Genomic DNA, 23,675 nt, shown 5'->3' with positions numbered 1-23,675 from the left:
CCTGCCTGCTTTTGCAATGAGTGGTCATGGCCGTGCATGTCAACATAAATCAGGACCGTGCAGCAAAACCCAGCAGCAGCCAAGAGTCATTATGGTCTGTTGCAGTCATTTACACGCARTCGGTGACGACCCGTGTGTTATTCATGAGCAACAACTCCTGCCTTAACTCCCGGTAAAGCCACGGTGCCTGCAGCAGCTGCTCCATATTAGTTGCCTTGCATTATGCGGCCGCCTTTGAAACCTGCCAGCAAACAGCAGCATCTTTATTAACTGCAGTATCAGGTTGAGTCCACACATCAGCACAGCACACACAGCTCTGCCTTGATGTGCTGGATAAAGCACGTCCTCCCCTGAGACCCGGCAGCTCAACAGGCGAGTTGATTGCATCCTAAACCACAGGCTGTGGAAGGAATGGTGAGCACCAAGTGCGAACCTAAAACCTCAGCATGTTAGTGGGGACTTCTGATTTGGGATGGCTGTCACATCCCGTGGCTGGCATCCTCCCAAAGGCAAACTCACAAGCATATTACAAATGATTAACATAAAAACTGGGTCAACAACCTGCCTTCATTGCACTGCTGAGTGCAGAAACGTATTTCACACTTCATCTCTAGGATGATGGGGTTTGTTTTCTTTTTTTGTCTTCCTTTCTAGTGTCATCGTTAGTGCAAAGGAGTGGACTGGTGGAGTGGATTTTTTGCTGGGTGTAGTGATACTGATGGGTTTGTGGGTTTTTTCCCTAGATGATATCTGGCTGGAGCTGCAGAACAACGCTGATGTTGTCGAGCAGCTGAACACTTTGGCCACTCTGGCTGTGAACGTGTCGTCTTGTGTCTCCTTTAACCGCATTCAGCCAGTGCAGAATTTGGATGAGATGGAAGCGGTAGCTAAGGAGCTCTTCCTGAAGAATGAGCTGTTTGCAAGTATGTGACAGTCTGGAATCCCCCTGTAAATTAAATTTAGCATGATAGAGTGTGGGAGTGCAACATAAAACATTTGGCTTTGCGCCACCAACTCTTGGTGGTCACACTCCCACCACACAGATGTCGATTTGGAACAGGTGTGTGTGGGACCTGCACACTGAGACCTCCTTTTCATATCTCCTCTTCCCTTACACCTCCACTGTCTATGGTCAGCTGGTGATTTCTCTTGGTTAATTCTCAGTTTGAACAAAATCCCACCACCTTAAGGTGATTTTTGTGTAGCCGCTTTCTTTCAGACTCCCAGGGGAAAAGGTGCTTTAATCTAGAAAGCTTTCACAGAATTATTCGGGTTGGAAAAGACCTTTAAGGTCATCAAGTCCAAATATGAGACAGTTCAATTTATTAGAAAGTCATAAAGTGCTTGAGATATTCCAGCCAAGCATCATAATGTTATACTGGGTCTTTTCAGTAACACTTTTCACATTTGTGGGATTGGATTGTAGGATCAGACCGCAGAGGGGTGTGGAGCAAGCAGGAAATAGGAACTTATATTTGAATAATTAATATATCTTAATATTTAAAGGAGAACCTCAATTATGATTTACTCATAAGCCCTGTGATSTGTTTGGTTTTATATCTCAAGCCCTGTGGTCTCTTTGGTTTTATACCTCATAACTGAGGGGTRGATAGGAACTTCTGCTTCTCTTGGAATTTCAAGCCCTGGTAATATTTGTCCATTCTCATAATAGCAGTTTTCTTCTGTTTGTTCTCCATTCTCTCATGTGTTTTATATATGGAATAATCAGGACAAATATTCTGAGAGAAAAACTTCTGTGAGAAAAACTTCTGTGAAGAAAGGTTATAAAAATGAGGAGCTCCTACTTACCTGTGTGTGTGCTCCAAAGGAAAGCCTTTCCCCTTTCTTTCCCCAGGTATCATTTTCAAGCTGCCTTCAAGCCCTGAGCACACAGTTCATGGGGGCCTGTCCCTCCCTCCTGTGCTCAACTACACCATCCGAATGAGCAGCAGGATAACTCAAACCACCAACAGGATCCGGGAGCGCATCTGGACCGTGGGCCCGCACAACTCCACCTCGCAGAGCCAGATTTACAGCCGGGCCTTTATCTACATCCAGGACAGCATTGAAAGGGCCATTATTGAGCTGCAGACTGGCAAGAAACCAGAGGAAATAGCTGTTCAGGTCCAGGCCATGCCTTATCCCTGCTACAACAAGGATATGTAAGTTTAGATGGCTTCTGCCTTCGTGCTTTGTGTCAACTYGTCTTGTCTGGTGGAGTTCACCAGCTGTGCTGCTTTCCTTAATGCCATGCTCATGTAGCATAAARATAATTTAATTCTGTTTGGTTGGGGTTTTTTCCCAAGGATTTGAACAAAAGAGGGAATTTTGGACTCTAAGATGGTCTGTTTAATTTGCCAAATCTTTTGGTTTTGGTGCTGTTTATACCTGGATTGTGATGGTAACTGTAGGTATTACAGCACGTAAAACTCCCTGTCCCTATTTTACTACACATGGTGGGATTGAGAGTTGGCAGGACTTGGGTTAAACACGAGTTTTGATGTGTTCTTCAGGTATTTACATGCAGACAGTGCAGCAGAACTTAGAAAATKGATTTATTGGGAAACAAAGGTCCTTAGGTTTATGAGCTTTATGGTGGYCAAAGTGAGTGGAAAAGACTCAGGKAAGGGATTTCATTGTCCATCAGGGAGCACTGGAGCATATGTTCAGCAAGAAGTATTGGTAGGTGTGAGGGTCATTGTGCCCTGATTTGAGGGTCTCCCTTGCAGCRAAAGGACAGACTGGACCTAGGAGCTTTTTCTGCTGAACACCTCCATGCAAATTGCATGGAGCCAAAAGATTATTTGAGAGCTATAAAATATCATTTAGWAGCCATAGCAGACCCATAATCTCCTGTGTCAGCTGTCACTTAAGARAGCTGGGGGCCTATAACCTCTCCTTGGGGCAGCAACATGTGAGGTGCCTGCCAGGAGACAGGCAGGAATCATCCAAACCCAGTTCTGCAGCAAATTCCTGGGTTATTGCTGAGAGAGAGTTTTGAACAGTGATTAACTGGCTGCTGCAAGCACTTACTCTGGTGTGGCTGCTCCTGTTCTTGTTCTTTGGTTGCTGGGAAAACCACTTGCCTTCGGGTTTCCCTCCCCACCCTGGGTTCAGAGGGATGTCTTTGCTCAATTATTAAAATTCCTCAAGGCTTTGGATTTGCATCCAGCAGAAGTCATCACAAAATGCCTGCTTATTGATTGTTACTGCACAGTTATCATCCTGCAGAGAAAAGGTGGAAATATATACATGTATATATACACCAGTACACAAGAGGTGTTGGGATATGCTGAATTTTTAGGAGCCTGGAATACCTTTTCCTGGGTCTTTATAAATAAGGCTTCATTTGCATGGAGGCATTTCTAGAAGCTCTGGTTTGTAGGAAATTTTGAGCTACACAGGTAAAAAAAAWTTAAAACATACATAATGCAAATTCCTCACTATTATTGTACATTATATTTTTTCCAGGAATAACACTGATGATGGTTTTAAAGCCAGGTYTAGAAATTAAGGAGGAAAGCATGAGCCCTACAGATGCAATGAAGGGAATCTCCTGCTATAAAATCTTGCTTTCCATTGCAAAAGGAGAAGTTTATTGTTGACTGTTGTTATCTTTTTTCCTGCACAMACTGGCACTGAAATAATTAAAGTGAGGAGCCAAGGAATGTGACCTGGATCTGCAGTGGCTGTCCTGTGGGATGGTGGGACAGACAATCTGTAGGAAAGCACCCATATCCAGACTCTAACACTAGGAAATAAGGCCTGACAACGAAATTATCATAATTATATTTATGAACAGAACTGGGAATTATGACTGGTTGCTGGGATGTTTCCAAATGGAATGCAGCCCATCAGAGAGCCAGGAGATGCCACTGCCTGTGGCGCTTCCTGCTCCTGCCAGTGGTGCTGCTGAGCRAGGAAATCCCTCTGCAACTTAAAAAAGAAAAAAGCTTCTGAGCAGTCAGAAGTTTCCTGAATAGAAAATCCAATGCAATGGCAAAGGAGTCTTTTCTTTTTAATTATTGATTTTACTCCACATTTTGAAATATATAAGCATGTCTTTTTYCTGTGCCAAAGTATTGTTCTGAAAAATATATTCTTGTATAAAGCCTTAATCCCCAGAACATTATGTATTCAGCTAAAGCCTGCATTTGCCTTTTACAGGTTCTTAACCAGCGTGACCTACTCTCTTCCATTTGCTCTGATGGCTGCCTGGGTGCTGTTTATAGCTGATTTTGTTAAAACACTTGTTCAGGAGAAAGATCTGAGGCTTTATGAGGTAAGGGGAAACTTTCTGGGGCGTGCAAAATTATAAACAGATTTTCCTTATTAGTGGCTAGTGTGTCTGATGTTCAGTAATAAATGGAGCAAAGCAAGCATTAAGGAAAATATTCCAGATACCTATTGTTTGACCTGCAGAGTGTGAATTCTGACATTGGAACCAAGCTCAAAGCCATGGAAATGCAGAGGTGTTTGCCCTTCAAGTGGAGGGAATATTGCTTTGCAGTTCTGAACACTGGAAACATGGGCACCTCACAAAATTACAGGGTTTCTGAAGATTTAAAGCTCTCTAAAAATTGACTTTGAGTCATACCTACTGGGGACAAAGACATGAAAAGTGACTTATTTCCTATCCTTGAAGTTATTATACTTAATATTTCAGAAGGTGCTACATATTACATCAGCTCCTCTGAAATGAAGTTCTTCATTCAGGTTGTCTGTTGGAAAAGAAATGACATTGAGGCATTGGGAATTTATTAAATTAACTCAGGTTTTCAGTGTGATCACTGTCAACAGAGATGAACAGCAAAGAACTTTTGTAAAACTAAGCTTCAGCAAGCAACTAAGGCTTTGAGCAGATTTGGGTTTTATCCAACACCATGGAAACAAATACTGATTCGCCAAAAACACTTCCAAGAAAGGACACTGTGACCTGTGATGAGGTRGAAAATGAGTGAACCCCAGTGAGTGCTCCCTGACAGCCCCTTACTCTATTTTAGGCAATGATTTTCACTGTCTCCAAGGACCAGGGCATCACAAATCTTTTTAGCTGTGCAATAATCCACAAGAAGACACCAGCATCTGCAGTTCTGCTGGATTTATTGATACAAATTTGCAGTTTTATGCATGTATGGGGAATTAATTATCAGCTAATATAAATTAATATTTCTTTCTTGTAACCATGGTAATTTAGCTGTTATTTGTTGTCTTGAGGTTGTGTGAGAAAGGTCTGGTTTCAAAGATACTTGAGAGCTTTTATGCTTAAGTCACCGGATCAATTATCATTATTTAAAAAAATAACCAAAAGGCTTTAGAAAAGTTACAAATCTAAGGCCAGAAGCTGCTTTGGAGCTTGTGGGCTGTGACTCTTGATCCTTGCAGGTCCTGTGTGTGCTGTTCCTTTCCAACAGACTGCCTTGTAAACCTTGGGCATTCCTGAAATGGGAGTGCGTCGTTTCTCCCTGGATAGAACGAGCCTGGCCAGAAGCTGAAAAAAGAAATCATTCACAATCGGCAGAAAGATCTCTTCATTTCTCTCAAATGCCACTTCTGATTGTTTTTCTCACCTGTCTCTCTGTAGTACATGAAGATGATGGGTGTCAATGCCAGCAGCCATTTCATCGCCTGGTTCATCGAGTGCGCCATCTTCCTCCTGATTACTGTCACCTTCCTCATCGTTGTTCTGAAAGTGGGTCAGATCCTTCCCAAAACAGACACAGCACTGCTGTTCCTGTACCTGATGGACTACAGCCTGTCCATCATAGCCATGAGCTACTTCATCAGCGTTTTCTTCAACAACACCAACATTGCAGCCCTGGTGGGCAGCCTCGTCTACATCCTCACCTTCTTCCCCTTCATCGTGCTGCTCGTCATCGAGAACCACTTGAGCTTCTCTGTCAAAAGCCTCCTGGTGAGTCCTGCTTTTCCATATTTCCAGGCACTTTGTGGRGGCAGGGACTCACCTTCAGTACACTCCATCTCTTACTGTACCTCCTGTCCCAAATACAGGGGAGTTGGGCACCTTCAATCAGTGGGTGTTGACAGGCACAGCAGGAGAGCTGGCCAGGGGCTGTTTGAGGGAGAGCTGGAATGAGCTGTATCCCGTGACTGAAGGCACTGCTTGTGGAATTTTAGTGCCTTCCCACCTGGCTGCTGAATCACAGTCTYGTGCCCTTTGGAACTGCAAAGGAAAATGGGAAAATTGACCCACTGTGAAAAGCCAGGCTGTCTCAGTGAGGGGTTTGGGTAGCAGGGCTGGCTCTGCTCCCTGCTGCCTCAGATCATCCTTTAGCTTCTTGTGTCTCAAATTGCTACCCATGGAAGAAGATGTGAAGCCTTGTTTCTTACTGAGGGGCAGAGCAAGTTAGGTGTTAGGTTCCAGAAGCCAGACTCGTTTTCTTTGAGTCACCAAATTCAGGAAATGACATCTATTTGTGCGAGTGGTAAAATAATTTACTACATGGCTCCATGAGGTAATTCTCCATCACTGCKGTATTTCAAAAGCCTAAAATAAAGCCCTGCATGAGGGAGGAAGTTGCGTCCTTGGTGTGGAAGCAAAAGGAAGCTGAGCTCTAAGGAGACATTTCAGCGTGTCACCAGGTAGCACTGACCRTCACAGGCCTGGTCCAGTGCTGCTTGTGATTGTTGGGAAAAAAAACAAGTCTAACACTGATTTTTCTGGCTATTGGAGTAAACCAGTGAGGTACCTGATTGACTGATTGACTTGACTTGTCCTTGAGACAAATTTATATGTTCCTTGTTTTCCATTTTGTTTATTCCCCAGAGTCTATTGTCTCCAACTGCTTTCAGTTATGCAAGTCAGTACATTGCTCGCTACGAGGCACAGGGCATAGGTGAGTTTATTGCAGATCAAGCCAGGCTTTGAGCTCTCCTGGGAGTGGCATTTCAGTGGCCGAGATGGATTCTGGTTGTGTTTCTCAATTCCTCTCTGCAGGACTGCAGTGGGACAACATGTACAAGTCGCCAATGATTGGAGACAACACTTCCTTTGGCTGGATGTGCTGGCTCATTCTGATAGACTCCTTCATTTACTTCATCCTGGGGTGGTACATAAGGAATGTTTTCCCAGGTAAGGGTACAGAGCATCGAGGGTGGTGCTGTGGCACCTCTTTTGGAGAGCAATGAACACAGAGCTGGCGGAGCCAGGGAGACGGGGCACACACAGGACACCTCTGTCCCAGACCAAAGGGAGCACGACTTTGTGAATGTCTGAGCCTATTAATGGCATTGAGAGAGAGCACAGCAAGGGAGAATTAGAGTTTCTCAGCCTCTCACATGAGTAGGTGGWTCTCCTGAAGAAACTGAAGCCAAGGACACGGGAGGGTGTTATTGCAGTCTGGTGGGTGTGAGTGAGAGCAGAGCATGTTAGCCTGCATTTGTCAGCTGAGTGATTTGAGCTGTGTTACTTACATCATTTGGTTTCAAAAAGTAATTCCTGCCTTGGGCAAGAGCCAGTACATTTGTCTTTTGCTTTTCTTCCCCACCTAATGAAGCAGTCCACTGGTGTACAGAAATCTACCCAGTGGAAAATGTAAAGTTCTCCTGCCCTGCAGCTATGGAGTTACTCAGAATAACAAATTAGTGAGGGCTTCCTATTGTGCCAACCAGAAAAAGTCGCTACCAAGTTCTGGTGGTATGTGAGCATATCAAGAAATCTCTGTGGAGTTAATTTTTGCCGTTTTGAGTGCACCACAACAGTGATGCTTCCTGGGAGCAGAACCTGAACGAGACTCCTGTTCCTACAGGTAGATATGGCATGGCTGCTCCCTGGTACTTCCCACTGCTTCCATCTTACTGGATTGAATACAACACCTACCTGCCCTTCTGGAATGAGAAACAAAGAGGCCTGCTCTTCTCCAAGCTGATGTTAAGGAAAGAAGTCACCCTCCCCAATAAGATATGTATGTGGATACTTGATGGGGTAGCAATAATAACTTAYATTTTGGGTAAACAAAGCCAAATTTGTAAAGGGGCACCATAYGCAGAAAACACCATTGATCCTTATTTTGAAGCATAGGAAAAATTGAAAGCTGGTACTCACATGAATGGAGATTTGGCCCTTAAATTATATTTGTTCTTCCTATTTGTTGCGGAGAGTCAGTACTGGTTTTCACATGCATATTCATGTGTGTTGTAGTTGGGCAGTTAACTTCCATCCTCGTCTCTCTGTGTAGAAATACACTTTTRTTTGGGCAAGCAAATAYAGGTTTCCACTTGGCAAAGGGCACATGTGCTTCTTTGTTTATCTCTTTAAATGTTTAGCTTGTAAAATGCTGAGATCACACATAAAAGCTTGCCGGTTCCACCTAACTGARAATAACTCAGTAGTTTTGCTGTATGTCCTCTGATTTTCTGTGCTTGTTTTGTGTAAATTGAGTTAGGTGCTCTGAAGTACCTAAATRTGAGACCTTTTCAGAAGTGATTAATGCCTGTTGTCAGGGGTTATTAGAAGTTGCAGAAATAAAAAGGAGAAATACCAGAGAGCTCAAAACGTTCTGAATCCGGTGACATGTTCTCAATATTCCTGRCTGAAAGGCACCTGCCTTTGCTCTACTTTGGTTTTCTCTGAGAGGAGAAAAGTAGCACAACACCTGCTGCGCTGCAGTGACTGTCCCTGACCCCTCTCTTTGATGTCAAAGGTGCCCCCCACCCTCACGTGGAACCGGAGCCCACTGACCTCACCTTGGGAGTCGCCCTCCACGGCATAACAAAGGTTTACGGATCCAAAGCTGCAGTGGACAACCTCAGCCTCAACTTTTATGAAGGGAATATCACTTCCCTGCTGGGACACAATGGAGCTGGGAAAACTACAACCATGTGCGTATCTTTTAAAGCAGCTCTTTTTTTATCCTCTGGGGTGTGGTTGGGTATTCACCAGCRAGTGGGGCTGTGCAGCAGTGGGAGATTGAGGAAGGTTCTTCATTAGGCCAAATCCCTCATGTGGTTTTATTTTGCTCATGTAGGACCTCAGGAGTTGCTTCATCTGTTAGAATTCTTTAGGTTCCAAAAGTTTCTTTTCTGCTTAGGACCATACTTTTTATCTGGCGAGATACCTGGGACACACAGCACAGCAACTGTTCAGGTGTTTTGTTCCATGGCCTGRGGTTAGGATGTTCTGGAATCTGTGGGGAGCTGGTGCACACATCAAAGCTGAAGTGATATTAGCAAGAAAACTTAATAAAGATACACTTCAGCTGTACAGACTCATGTGTTGGCTGGGCTGGAATGGCAGGGGATTAATGCATTGGCCTTTCAGCCTTGCTGTTTATAAATTATTATTTGACTTGTTAGATAACAGCACTAAAACAGACCTGTAGAACTTGATTTCTCCACTGATATATATGTGCCTATCCCTGAAAGCAACATTAAGCTGATAAATAGAAGCCTCAGAAGAGCCAAAACTAGTAAGACAGATGTGTGCTTTGCCTCAAGCTTATTATCAATTCACCTCATATCCTGTTTGCAAAGTGTAGCAAAGGTGATATGCAGAAAAGTATAAAACCTTCTTGGAACTTAGTACCGGCTTCAAATCCTGAGTAAGGTCGCAAGTTACTGCTTTTTAATGATGGTTAAGAGTCCCAGGAGAGAGAGAAACTCTGGAAAGGGGAAGGGCGGTCTGAGATGCATCTYTTCCCTTTAGTCCCCGCAGGACAGCACCAAAAAGAGCTGTAATGTGCAAGCAGTTATTCTGAGCAGAGGGAGTTTGACTCAGCTCTTGCTTGGTGGGTGATTATTTGCTTGAACCAGATGAAAGTGCTGCCCACTGTGAGGTGTCTCATCCCRAAGTCCTCTCCCATTTCTCATGAATAATGGCAGTGAAATCAGGTTTCCATGCTCTGCTCGGGTTAGTCAGATGAAGAGGTAGCTTTCAGTCTCAGCTGTGGTTACAATATGAGGCTGTCTGGGTGCTGCAGGCAAACCTCAAAGAATAGAGAGCAGCTGCATTATATGAATTCCCAGTAATTAACTTGGAAGTCAAGGGCATTCCTGATTGTTGATGTGTGGGATATGCAGTGATCTGACCTAGGGAGAGGGAGGCTGGAGAAGGGCAAAGCAGAAGTGAGGAGTAGGGAGGTGAGGAGWAGGGAGATGAGCTTGGTGCTTGTCCTTGCAATTCCACAGGGGATGTTTGTGGATGTTAATTGGCCTCTGCTCTGCCAGAGCACRGCTGGGCAGCAGGACATGCAATGGGCAGTGGGGTCTGGCTGGAAGGAGTGGGATGTCAAGGAAACCTTGACAGTGATGACAGCTACAAGGCTGCATGAAAAAATTACCCGTGGCTTTCTTCTTTTTCTGACTTCCCCTTTCTGTTTCTTTTTCCTTCAGATCTATTTTGACTGGGCTGTTCCCTACATCGTCTGGCACCATCTTTGTGTATGGCAAAGACATCAGGACTGACCAGGAGGTGATCAGGAAGAACATGGGGGTGTGCATGCAGCACAACGTGCTCTTTGACTACCTCACTACCAAGGAGCACCTGCTGCTCTACGGCTACATCAAAGTCCCCCACTGCAGCAAGCATGAGCTCTACCAAGAAGTGAAGAGGTAGAAAAATAGCAGGGTGGGAGAAGGGGGAGAGGGCTGTCAAAATTATTGTRTKAWGGTGCCAGTGCCACWGCAAAACTCAAAATCGTGGATGGAAGGATTTGTAGYTGCAACTTAGGGTTCAAATRGTGCCTTGYTCTGACTGGAGGAATATATTGATACYTGTGGCTGTAAGAAAACAATATCTCTTCTCCAGGGGGTTTACAAGCTGCTGTGGCAATTATTTGGAGATGAATTTATAGGCCTCAGGGTCTAGTCCTTGCTGCTTTACAGTTTTCCCCGGAAAAAGATTTAATCAACCAGTCAGAAAGATGATGTTGGCTTTATTGGTTCTGCGGAGAAATGAAGCAGCCAGAACATCCCAGGGAGTTTGRATCTTGGTGTCTTAGTTGATGGGGTTGAGCCTTTAACCTTGACTTGTCAGATGGAAACTTGGAAAACATCCTCCAAAATGTTTTGAATTAAAATCCCAATGACTGAGCTGCAGGGTGGCTCTACACTGTGACCGCTCAGCAAAGCAGTCCATACTTGAGCAATTTTTCATTTACAGTTACAGTTTTTTTCGGTATTTTCAGACTCCCTGCTTGGAAAAKACACCAACTTATGGGAGTTGTTTTTCCTTTGTTTTCCAGGACTTTGAAGGAGACTGGGCTGTACAGYCATCGTCACAAGCTGGCTGGCACCCTGTCCGGGGGGATGAARAGGAAGTTATCCATAGCCATTGCTCTCCTGGGGGGATCCAGGGTGGTGATTCTGGATGAACCAACCACGGGGGTGGATCCRTGCTCCCGGAGGAGTATTTGGGAAATCATCTCCAAGAATAAGAAAGGTACTGTGATGAGAGGAGATGTTGCCCTGAGGCAAAGGTGATTCATGTCATTTTTGCAAATATGGTACCWGTGGCTTTGAGCTGTGAGTTTTGGAGGCCACAGAGAAAAAAACTCTGGGAAACTGGGATTTTGCAAGTCTGGAAGGTGCATCCGTGTTGATTTCTTGTAAATTCACTGTGTCATTTGTAAATTAACTTTCCCATAGTACTCAGCATACCATACAGTAAAGTTCATGTCTCTAGTTTCCTTTCATCCAATTTCACTAATAATTACCAAAAAATGCAGTTGATTTTCACCTGATACTGTGTGCCCTCATTCAGCAAGGCTTTCACCTGTCTCACTGGTGAGATAAAGACACATCTGACCAGAGTGTGATAAAAGAAAATTGTTATAAACACTCATTGTATTGGTTTAACAATATGGACTTATTTGCCATGCACTGATCCAGAACAAGGGGAAGCTCTGGARCCCCTGCAATTATATTGATGATATCATTGCATGGGGAAAATACAGAGGGAGAAGTTTTTGAGAAAGGAAAGAAAATAACCCATATCCTTCTAAAATCCAGTTTTGCCCTAAAACCACATGTTCATTCTGTGGTGACTGTGTTTCCAGGCAGAACCATCATTCTCTCCACACATCACCTGGATGAAGCAGAAGTTCTGAGCGACCGGATTGCCTTCCTAGAGCATGGAGGGCTCAAGTGYTGTGGCTCCCCTTTCTACCTCAAGGAAACCTTTGGGGATGGCTACCACCTGACACTCACAAAAAAGAAGGTTTGTGTCTGAGCTGGTCCTAGAGCTCCTGGCAGCTCCATCTCCAAGGGAGCCATCAAGGCTGGTTGAGGGATGTCTTACCAGGAGCTGAGTGACCTCAATGGCCTTCTGAAAATGSGAATATCAGTGCTCTGCTTTGCTGAGAAAGAACAGGGTCCCTTTGAAGGTTWAAGGCAAGAGTATGAACTCTGGAGTTCAGAGGAATAAAGCAGAWGGGAAGAGCCCATCCAGAGTGTTTGGCCTGAGGCAAAGTGTTCTGCTTGCAAGGAGTGGGGAACTCTGCTCTTGATAACGTTTATCACAGTGCTGTTGGTAGGCCCAGCACACAAGGTACCATGAGACATCAGCCTCTCTTCCAGAGTGCTGCCACTGGAGACAGAGAAAATGAAAAAATACCCATGAAAAAGCCCTGTGAGTTCGTGCTGGCAGGCAAGTTCAGCTCTCCGGTGGCCAGGCTTTTTCTCCGTTGCACTGCAAATCTCTAGCAGTGCAAAGTGGGTGATTGGATCAAACCTGGTGATGTCTTGCAYGGGCCAAGATGGGCTCAGTGCCACACATCCCTTTTTTAAGGGCCAGAAACCCATTTTCACYTGCTTTTGATATTTACTATGAAATGTTGGATAGCTGGACTGAGATCTCTTACCACTTGTGCTCTGGGACGGGATTTGRGCTATGTTCTGCAGGAGGAAGGTTGAACTTGCAGCCTTTCCAGTGACCACAGAGTGTTCTCCTTTTTCAGAACATGATAGAGGAATGTGACACCACAGCAGTGACTTCCTTGATCCAGTCCTATCTCCCAGAGGCTTATCTCAAGGAGGATATTGGTGGAGAGCTCGTGTATGTGCTTCCCCCCTTCAAGTCCACAGTGTCAGGGGCCTACCAGGCCCTCCTCAGAGCSCTGGACACCAGCTTGAACGATCTCCACCTGGGCTGCTACGGCATTTCCAACACAACTGTTGAAGAGGTAGGAGCTCAGGAGCTGCTGGATTCACTGAAATGTGATGGAGATTCATTGCACAGCAGTGTGTGGCTCTGCTCTCTGGGCATGTTTTGGAATTATGTGAGGGTTCCAGGCAGGGGAAGMAAGGGTTATGCTTAGGAACACGGGAGTGTTTCTATGAACCTATACGTGTGCTAATGCACAGTGTCTCACCTTGCTGACAGCCTTTTGATGTTTTACCCAGAAAATGAGGCACTGGAGTTAGATTAAGGAGAGAGTAAGGCAGGCACCTTTCTGCCYGTGGGAAATCTCTGGTCAAATAAACACATTTAATTGCATCAGAAATTAAAAGGAAATGATGAGCAGCGATGACCCTTGCCTTGCAGAAAGGAGGGAGGGAGATTGTTACCTGCCTGCTCAGAATTTCTTGCCTTCTTTTAAGATGTTTTCCTAAGGCAGMAAGAATGAGCTGTGCATCACATCCCATGTGCAGTTTGGGTGCTGTGAATGCACACTCCCAGCATGGAGGCAGTGGGATTGTCAGGGGCTAGAGGGTGAATATTCCAGGGAAAGAGGTTTGAGTTTCCACTGCTGCAGCAGAACAGAGACAAGAGGTGACAAGGACAACTTTTTTTTTACTGAAAAAAAGTGAATTTCTCTCACAGAGCACAAAGGGAATAAAAAGAGGATTATTGTACATAATTGCTATGCCAACTACAGCTACAAAGCAGGAGAGTGGGTTCTGGTAATTGTTTTGGTAAATGGAGTCATTTGGACAAATTTTCCTTCATATTTTCTTGCTCCATAGGTGTTCCTGAATCTGACAAAAGAGCTAGTGAAGGACCAGCACGAAGATGCTACACTGCCCCATCAGCTGCCTGGAACCAGTGGTCACATTGGTGGTGATGAAATGTCTCTGAGCACAGACACCTTCACAGACAGAGACGGTACTCAGTCACCTCCAGGGTTTATTCCAGATTTACAGCAGATGCAAATGCTGACAGATGGACTGATCTGAGCTCCCTGTCTTCTTTCTTTGTTGAAAACCACATTTCACCCAGCCAGGAATCACAAACCCTATAAATCACAGGAAATACAGCACTTATCAGTCCTTTTGATCCCCTGGTTTGRAATAGTCTGAGTCACAGGATAAATTACTGAAGGGTTTTGTTTGCATCCACCTTCCTTTAAATTGATCCAGTTTTAATCTAATCAAATACAGCATGTGGGTGAAAGAGTAAGTGTGCATCTCTGAAAGTAATTGCTGTAATRGGTGTAGAGGATTATTTCTCCATAACTAGTAGAATTGGAAAGAAACTTTGTGGAAGCCCCTTAGTCTGTTGGAAAAGCAGCCCAGCTCTGGGCTGGGTCCTCCTTGCTGCTCTTTGCTGTAACCCAGACATTGCAGTTCGCTAAAGGAGCCCAAGGGACCAGACAGTGGGGTAAAATCACATTCAGAAACAACCAAGCTACACCAGAATCTCTGAGGGTTTGAGACCTGCCAAAGGTAGCTCAACCCAAAAATGAGCACACACCTGGCTGCAATGCATTCTTGGGTTAGAAACATTGTTTTGTTCTTTTAAATATACCATTTACAGTTAGGGAGACATCCAAGGGACAACACAGTGGTATTTTTGTMCTTCTCAAAGCTGACCTGCACTGTMAATTTTACTGTAAACAGTCGCTGGTGTAGAGAAGTGTTTTGTTTCACCCTTAAAGAGAGGACTGATAAGTATTTGTTTCATTGAACATTATACAGATTATTATTTCCTAAAGGAAAATAGGTGGCACAGGATTTGTCTCTGCTTTTAGTATACCACAAAACCTGTCCATGCAAGTGGCTTGTGCTTGTTTTCTTATTTCAGGGTTAATTTTGTTATTTATTTGTCTGAGAACATGCTTTTTAAACTATGAAAAATTTCAGCTTGCAAATCTAAAAGAATAAGATGTTTCCTCTGTGATTTGCAGCTGGATAGGTAGGATGTAGGTAACTTATTTCATCTGGAAGCCTGTGTTTCTCCTGCAAGGTCTCACACTTGAAGTCACTACAAGTACACATTTGAAATTTAACAAAAAAACTGGTTTTACATGACCTTAAGTCTGGAATCCTATTCCACGCCTGATCCTGTGCTTGTGTTGTTCAAATTAATAGTTTTGATTTGCCACCTGTAAAGGTGTGCAAGACCAAAACACCCTTCCGAGTCGCTCTAACCATCGCTTCCCTGTATTGCACAAAAGCTGCCCCATTGCACAAATGCTGCCCCGTGACCAAATGCCATCCTTTGTTCCCAGACCAGCTCCTGATCAGGTCCAAGAGCCTGCGGGGTTTGCCGCTGCTGCTGAAGAGAACCTCGGCCTTGTTCATCAAGAGGTTCCACCACAGCCGGCGCGACGTGCGGGGCTTCATCGCCCAGGTCATCCTCCCGGTGCTCTTCGTCATGGCTGCCATGGGCCTGGGCACACTGAGGACCAAGGAGACCGAGTACCCCGAGCTGCYGCTGTCCCCCTCCCTGTATGGCACAACTGACCAGGCTGACTTCTTTGGGTGAGTGCTGCTCCTTTGTCCTGACACCCCTTTGTCCAGAATGAGCCTGTCCAGGGTCATTTCTGAGCACAGCTACACACAGTACCTGGAGTTRTGTTGTGCAGACAACACGGAGAAACCCTGTTCCTAAGGGATCTCTGAGGAGATGGCTTCACTCAGACCAGAAAGCTTCAGAAAAACAACCTCTCCATTGGAATTAACTATGAAATGTGTGAGGAATATTCTTGATGTTTCCAAATGGAGTCCTCCAGCCCTGTAGCAGCCAGAGGGATTTTCTTAATATGTTCCTCCAGTGTGAAATGAGGTACCCACATCAATGGCCTCCACCATTACAACTCTGGGATCAAATTCCATCCATCTTGTGAACATTACCCTCCTCTCTGTCAGCACAGGATGTGCTTTCCTGGCCAGGCCCTGTTGGTCCAAAGCAGTTAGAAGAGCATGTGCATTTCCAGGGTGATTMGGATGTCACCAGTGAATTATTTAATTGTGCTTAAAAATCCTGCTACCAGAACATTTATAATTTGTATCATTTGGTTTTCGTCTTGTGAACCTCTTTCTTTCTCCAGTGATTCTCAGTTCTAAGTCAGAAATACAAAATTTAGCTTTAAAGCAATCTGCTCTAGGTGTTCTTCCCAGGATTTTTCATGCCCTTCCAAAACTTCAGTCCTGCTAGGTGGGGGACTGAGCCAGAGCTGCATGTCTGAGTCCTCTGTTCCTAATATTCCCTGCTTCTCCTGGTGGATCATTGGAGAGCTAGGGCAGGCCCAAGGACCATCTTCTTGAATGGTCCAAACCAGAGAGGATGTCACAGATGAGAGAGCAGATTGAGACAGGGCTGCAGCAGTGCATGAAAATTGCAGTAGATTCTTTTTCCCCTGAAAGGGAATCTTGATTGACCAAAAATACCTTGCTTGGATCTAGAGGCAGCAAATCACTGGAGTAGCTGAGGTGATAAGGACTCCTTTTAAACCTGTGTGATTTTGTTGCATGTACTTCAGTGCTGCTTCCACAAATACTCAATTATTGGACATCTTAAATCCTGTTTCACTCAAACTCAGTTTTCCTCTGCACAGTGGTAGTGCAAGTTCTTTGAACCTTTTTCYGTTTTCTGTTTTTCTTTGTCAATTCTTAGGAATTTTAATGAAACCACRGCTGCTTTAGTTGATTCGATGCTGGCTTTCCCTGGGACAGATAACACGTGYATGAACGCAAGCAATTCGTAAGTAGTTCTTGGGGTTTTTTCCATTTAAACTCCAAACCTGTGAGAGAATTGGCATGATGCTATTAGCCATTAGACCTTAGTAACCATTTTTGATCACCTGCAGAATTCTCATTCATTGGACTCCTGCATTATTAGGAGTGGTAAGGAAGCAGCTTTGGTGGTGGCAGAATGCCAGGATGAAAACAAGCAATTCTCCTCTCTGGGAAGTGGTCCTTGCCGCCCCAGTAATTCCAATTATAACGTGAGCCCACACAGCAAGTTCTCAGCACAGCGTTTGTTACCTCTATCTCAAAGCTGTGCCACGAGGGCCCGTTTGTTTTGGGCTTTGCAGATAAATTCTCAGGGAGTTGCTGGTAAAATCCTGGGCAGACTTGAATGCTCGTGCAGGCAAATATTTACCCTGAGTGTTTGCAGTGACTGCCCAGGCAATACAGTCTGTCACAGGAGTGCCCAGGGATTGCCACAACAATAGCCCTCATTTCTGGGCTGGTTTAAGGTGCTTTTGGCCTACTAGCACCAATTCCTTGCACTCTCTGCTGTAGGAATGAATGGTGCCTGGATTCTGTCTGATCAGCTGAGCAAATCCAGGCACAGAGAGTAGCAGGGAGATCTCTCTGCCGAGGGGCAYGGGAGGCAGCAGGAGGCTGGGTATTCCCTGAACCACCCAGAGCTGACAAGAAAATCTGCTTTCCTGCTGGAGCTGTTCAACTGCCAGCCTTGCTGTCATTAAACATGACAGCAATTAGCTTCGTTTGCACACCTGAGCACAGAGAGACTCAGAGGAAAATGTGTTCCTTTTCAGGCAGTGTTTAACRGAGGACATGCTTGGCCAGTGGATTACCAGTGGAAACCAGAGAACTAAGTATTCTGCCTGCAACTGCACAGATGGCATCCAGGTAACTTGGATAAACCCAGAAGTGAGGGGGCTTGAGGTATAAGTGGAGGCCTTGTATGTTGGGAGTGGTTTTATGGGCTGGCATGATATTAGGGGGAGATCAGTGTTCCAAGTCCTCCTGTGTCTTTTTGGCTTTGCTGATTTTGTGGATAACCACTGTCTGYACCAGTTTGGGGGCAGGAAAGGAAATAGATTCATACCCAAACATCCCTGCTTTGCTTCCCGTGGTGGGAAAAGGTTTAATGGTGTTTTTGAGTGTTGTGTGTCTATCCCTTTTGGCAGAGGTGTGCATGTGTTCAAGAGGAACATTTCATCCTATACAAAAACTACCACTATATAAAAGCATAGCTATTTTTGCTGCTTGCTCTTCAGAAGTTAACTTCMTGCAAAGTTTAGATCTGCTCCTTGTTCTAAATATTAATATTAGTAATTATTAATAATTAATAATAGCAATAATAGTAATAATAGTAATAATTTGCATTATGGTGGTACCTACAGAGCCAGATATGGGCACTACTGGGCTTAGTGTCTTTGCATGCACATGGGGAAAAGGCAGATTCTGCCCCAAGGGTGCTTCAGTTTCACGGTTCAGTTTGGGGTTSAGYTCTCCTCCCYSCAGTGCTSTTCACCTGTCCTCAGCCTTTTTCCRTAGCAAATAAASTCRTGGCACAATGTGATGCCATTTGTAAGATAAAGGATGCACTTAGATGAATKTTTCTAGTCATTCCTTAAAATGCAGCTATTTTCTGCAGTTTTCTGGACACACMTTTAATTTCACATCATTAAAAGTATTGGCATAATTTCTCCAGTAAGTTGGGATAATGTTCAAAGCTGATTCTCACCTCTAGCAGGCACAGGCAGGTGTTCCACAGCATGGAGGAAGCTATTTTGTGTATTCAGATGAGCAGATGCACAATGGGGGAGTCCAAGGCTTTTGTTATGGATGAGCTGARGGAAGCAGCCAACATGCTGTCTGGGAGGACACTTCAACCTCATGAAACAGTGATGTGAYTTTGGCCCTCAGCATGTAAAATTATATATTCAGGACTAATTCAAGGTTTCTCTGAAGCCCAGGAAAACATTTCCAGTGACTGACAGTAAAGCAGAAATGTAGAGTGTAGCTGCTGTGAAATGGAAGATGAGAGTTTGAGGCCACCACAGAGTTTCCTGCTCTGTGAGTTATTTTGCCCTCTGCAGTTGTCTGTGCAGTCGCTCTGCTAAGTAGGATCAGCTTTAATTCAGCCCAAATCTTCCTATGTAGCATGAAGCACATTTCAAGGTCCCACTGATGCCAGTAGGACTGAAGGGTAGATTTAAGCAGAGGTTGTTTTTAAGCACCTCTGTAAAGGTGTTGGGGAGGGATGTGTGCTGTGTGTCTGTGCACCCTGGCTTGGGAAGGAGCAGCCTCTGCAGGAACGAGGCTCAGGACTAGAACGCTGTCATTGCCTGCTGTCAGTCTTGTCCTGATGTGCTGGGTTTTAGKTAAAACACAAACACTAAAGTTTTTCATTTATCTCCCCTCAGACATGCCCACAGACAAACTACACTCCCCCTCACAGAAGGACCTTCTCCACACGGACACTTTACAACCTGACAGGGCACAATGTGGAGAGCTACATCCTGGCAACCACTAAAGACTTCCTGCAGAAACGGTATGGCACCAACTCTGCTTGCTCTTCTCTGAATGGCACTGGGAGCAATGCAGGGCATCCTACACCTGTCACAGCCCCTCTGCCTGAAGAGGTGACAGTGCAGGAGGGGTTTAGAATCCRGTGACAGGGACTAAAGTGTCCTGCAATCATGGATAAAAGATAAAGGCTCATTCAAGTGCTCTGCTTGATCATAGAAGAAATAGCCTGGGGATAACATGTCAATCACCTGGCACGTTTGGGCTGGATCTGCAGACAAGCCTTTGTCTGACTCAGAAATCTTTAAAAAGAGGAAAATCTGACACAGTCTGTCATGAAGTAAGCCCTGGGGAGAGATTTTCCTCCAGGTTTGATTCTCAGTCCTGGCGTGTGCTTCTCTTGAAGGGGTGCATGCATTCYAGTGAGAGCAGAGTCTGAGCGTTTCCATGTGCTGTGGGGCTCTGGGAGGGTATGGTTGGGGCTCTGTCAGGTCCTGGGCTCTGCCAGGCMGCTGTCCAGAAGGGCTTGGGGCATAGGAAACCTGCCACTAAGGCTGCCAGGGAATGTGTTCATGTGCCAGCAATGAACTGAGTCGCTCATCTCCTGGGTCGGAAGCACTGTCTCACCCCAGAGTGGAGGCACACACCTCTGGAGTCCACACACCTCCACAGTCTTCCTCAAAGCGGGGCTTTCTGCCCAGTTTTGTGACAGTGCTGCCAAGCTTCTGTTTCTCTTTTTTCCCCCCAAAGAAAAGCTCCCACAGSAGTGGTGGTTGGCCCCACATTAGGATAAGTTCTTTGAAGCCAGGCTGGAATTGCCTRGGGTGGCAGTGACACATTGACATGATCCATCCAAGGGAATCAGGGCTTTGGGATGAGGGTAGCAATGCTTTTCCCTCTGCTTTTCACTCAGGTATGGAGGCTGGAGCTTCGGGCTGCCTTTGACATCAGATCTGCAGTTTGACATCAAGCCAGTGCCTCCCAACAGAACACTGACTAAGGTAACCAACCCCCACCTGCTCATCCTGGCACGGGAAGGGTGGGACTTGGGAGAAGCCACATCGAGTTTGTGGATATTCCAGAAAAGAAAGCAAAATCCCCTGAAATCTGCAGCTTGGCATGACAGAGATGACTCGCAGTTCATTTCCTTTCCTCTCCCCATTCTTCTTTATTGGTTTCACTTCTCTTGCTAGCAGGARGCAATTTTTCTGCTGTCATAATTTTATTATACAGAGGTGCAAAGATCAATTAGTAGCACCTTTATCTCGTGAGGGGATGTATGTACCATAACAAGAGCTGGCTGGAACATTCTGATAATGCCCATTTCTCTGGTTCTGTTCAATGAAAATGCTGTAAAAGCACCAGGGCTGAAAGCYTAAGTAGTTGCACAAGTGAAGCAGGACAAACCAGCACATTGTCAGTAATAACTCCCAAATTGTTCCAATTTCTCAATTGTGYGCAGGTGTGGTATAACCCCGAGGGTTATCACAGCCTCCCAGCCTATCTCAACAGCTTGAACAACTTCATCCTTCGAGCCAACCTGCCAAAAAATGAGACTTCCAGATATGGTAAGTGTCCCCTTACATGAGCAGATAACTTTCTCCCCTTTGGAGGGATATCCTGGCTCTGCTGAAATCAATGACAACACTTACCTTGACTTCAATGAGGCCATTTCTTTATTCACTGATCTGCAATTCCTTTCAAAAGAGAATTGAAAAGCATGAATAAATCACATAGTTCATTTATCTTAGTCAGAGGCTCAGGGGAGCTGGACAGGGAGGACCCCAGCTCCTGTGTGAAACACTTCATCCAAGAAATGCCAGCAGTTGCTGTTTGATTTATTGCCTCTCATGTGGCACTGGAAGAGCTGTCTCTAGATAGGTGCCCATTAGTTATGCTGAGCAAAGCTCCTGTAGGTCATCTCTGGGGGTGGGTTAGATTAGGAAATTSCAATATTTCATGCTTCTGCTGAGAGCAGGGGTGTGTGTTTGGGTTTGAATGAATGCGGAGGGTGAGATTAAACAAAAAAGATAATTTTTGGCTGTATTTTAACCTTGATACACATCATACACAGATCCAGGGAGTGTTGATGGCCCATTTGGGGTTCTCATAGCTTCTCCTCRATAACATTCGGCAGCAACCCAAATTTCTGCTGGAAAATCAGGGCTCCCTGTCTTTCCCTTTGCAGTTTAGCCTCTGTCGAAGTGCAGTATGGGCACAAACCTGTCTGTGTGTGCCTGTGTTTCTCCAGAGAGGGCCAGGGTGTACGGACAAGAGAGAGATCACACAGATTTTTGGGCTCTGCTCTGCCAAGAGCAGCAATTGTGTGYAGAAACACCCTCCTGATTGTCTTCCTTGGACAAGGGTGCCCTTCCAGCCATGTTTTGGTCAGGCCTGGTCCTGCTTACCTCAGAGGGCTGCTGGCCCTGGTGACACAGGGACAGGTGGCACTGTCTGATTTGAGCTGTGATGGAACCAGGAATGTGGCCTGAAGCTCTGAGTGTGCCACCCCGAATTCAGGCAGCAGCAGATGCTGATCACAAGGAACCCCAGCGTGACTCTTCCCACCTCACACCCCTGCACCCAGACTGCCCCTGCAGCCAGCTCAGCTCACAGAGAGTGACACCAGAGCCTTGTCCTGGCCAACCCCCCCTCAACCTGGCTGTCCCTTYTGAGGTTTGCAGTGTGCCCTCAGCTCAGACATCACAGAGCTGCAGCTGAGCTGCTGAGAGAGGAGACCCCAGCCAGGCGCTTCCAGCAGCAGGAACATCCCACAGCCTCTGAATTATTAAGCAGTGAAGCTCCTTKTTCTGTCTCTGTATTCCCAACACAAGCTGTAGCAAGAGCAAAGGCAGGAAGATCATGTGAACAGCCAGAAAGTTTTCACAGGGAAAGTTTTATACCAGCAAAAGAGCAATTTTCAGGGAGAAAAGAATAGCAGCAGTTTTTGTTCCATCTGTCCTGCTGCTTGAGTGTTTTTGGAAAGAAATGCTTAGTAGTAAATGACCAGACAGATAATTCTCTGCTTCCCRCTAATCATCCAAGCCATAGAAGGGGAGAAATAAACTGAATGGATGAGGCTGGCTCCCCTGAGGTAGAGTAAATCCRGTCTGAAACACAACTGGAGGGACGTTCCATGGGGTACGCTCCTGGCAGCTCAATCGAGTTGTTGTTGTGACAAATAAATGATGGTTTAAGAGCCATTGAAATGGCCAGATAAAAGTGTGTTGTCACTTCAGCACTCAGAGAGAGGTGCCAGTCCTGCTTTAGAGGTTTGACTTAGACCGGGTGTATTTAAAAAAAAATACATAAAAAGCTTTTTACCCTGTCACTAAGCGAGTCATAATAGCTTTTGACTTATGTATATTRCGCTTTCTCTTCTTTCAATCCCAGCTAACAAAAAAGGAGAAAGCATTGAAATGGAAATTTTGACTTCTAGCCTAAGCTCCAGTAAAGGAAAATGGCTTTATAGTGAAGTATTAACAGATTAGACAGACGGTATCTTTCTTTCCCTCTCTCCCTCTTGGAGAAGGGAAACATTTCCTGGCTGTTTGTGTGGCTTTATCAGCAGTCCAAGATTTTAATCCCATTTCTCTCACCAATGACAAGACTGAGGTTTGGTTAGGGTTTTTTTTTCTTCCAAAATTAATTTCCTATTAAATCCTCCCTTTCAAATTTATTTGCTCAGTATCGCATTTGGTCACCTAAACCCACAGGCTCCTCCCTTCTGCTCCCCCTGTCAGAATGCCCATTCTTAGGTAAAATTACTCAGAACAGTTCTTCATCTCATCATTCCTGAGGTCTGGCTRTGAGGAGCTTAAACTCCAGAGGTGGCATGGTCTAGAAAATCTCTGGGTTTAACAGCAGCTGGAGCTGCTCCCTGAGAACTGAGGTGTGTACTTAGGTGCCAAAATATGAATTTTTAGGCACATAAACATGGGAGCCCTTTCTCAGGTGCTGCAGTCCTAGAGACCAGGCTGTCATCCTGGTGGGGCCAAGGTAGAGACCTGCACTGGAGGTTGGAGCTGTCCCCCCAGAGCCCCACCATGTTCTTCCTTTTGGTTTTGTGGGCACAAACTGCCTCCAAACCAGGGAAAAGCACTGTAGTGAACAGCACTAGTGTGTTGTGGGCTAGGTGTTCTCCTAGCAGAGAATTTCTCTGTTGCAGGTTCAGCCTGATCAAAACCCGTTTTTAATGGATTTTTTTTGGGAAAACATTGCAGGAGACTTAACCATTGTTGAAACTAGATTTTTGCTAGTAGCTTTGA

At 45.2% G+C, this 23,675-nt stretch overlaps 1 protein-coding gene across 1 annotated transcript in view; it reads left to right on the top strand.

The window, feature by feature from the left end:
* The window catches only part of ABCA12 (ATP binding cassette subfamily A member 12), a 50,756-nt gene that overhangs the window by 12,800 nt on the left and 14,281 nt on the right, over window positions 1-23,675 (top strand). The window contains exons 14-32 of the mRNA XM_057389799.1: window positions 744-923; window positions 1,856-2,162; window positions 4,168-4,282; window positions 5,585-5,914; window positions 6,788-6,857; window positions 6,959-7,093; window positions 7,770-7,925; window positions 8,664-8,841; window positions 10,351-10,569; window positions 11,202-11,398; window positions 12,015-12,175; window positions 12,915-13,139; window positions 13,924-14,062; window positions 15,408-15,660; window positions 16,796-16,882; window positions 17,688-17,781; window positions 19,305-19,432; window positions 20,321-20,408; window positions 20,870-20,975. Coding sequence (XP_057245782.1) covers window positions 744-923; window positions 1,856-2,162; window positions 4,168-4,282; window positions 5,585-5,914; window positions 6,788-6,857; window positions 6,959-7,093; window positions 7,770-7,925; window positions 8,664-8,841; window positions 10,351-10,569; window positions 11,202-11,398; window positions 12,015-12,175; window positions 12,915-13,139; window positions 13,924-14,062; window positions 15,408-15,660; window positions 16,796-16,882; window positions 17,688-17,781; window positions 19,305-19,432; window positions 20,321-20,408; window positions 20,870-20,975 — 3,168 coding nt within the window. The remainder of the gene's footprint in view (window positions 1-743; window positions 924-1,855; window positions 2,163-4,167; window positions 4,283-5,584; window positions 5,915-6,787; window positions 6,858-6,958; window positions 7,094-7,769; window positions 7,926-8,663; window positions 8,842-10,350; window positions 10,570-11,201; window positions 11,399-12,014; window positions 12,176-12,914; window positions 13,140-13,923; window positions 14,063-15,407; window positions 15,661-16,795; window positions 16,883-17,687; window positions 17,782-19,304; window positions 19,433-20,320; window positions 20,409-20,869; window positions 20,976-23,675) is intronic.

The sequence above is a fragment of the Malurus melanocephalus genome, unplaced genomic scaffold (genome assembly GCF_030028575.1).
Source record: "Malurus melanocephalus ecotype Western Australia unplaced genomic scaffold, MMel_1.1 scaffold_20, whole genome shotgun sequence".
Lineage (NCBI taxonomy): Eukaryota > Metazoa > Chordata > Aves > Passeriformes > Maluridae > Malurus > Malurus melanocephalus.
Note: the sequence above shows the minus strand (reverse complement) of the source record. Positions and strands in the feature narration are given on the sequence as shown.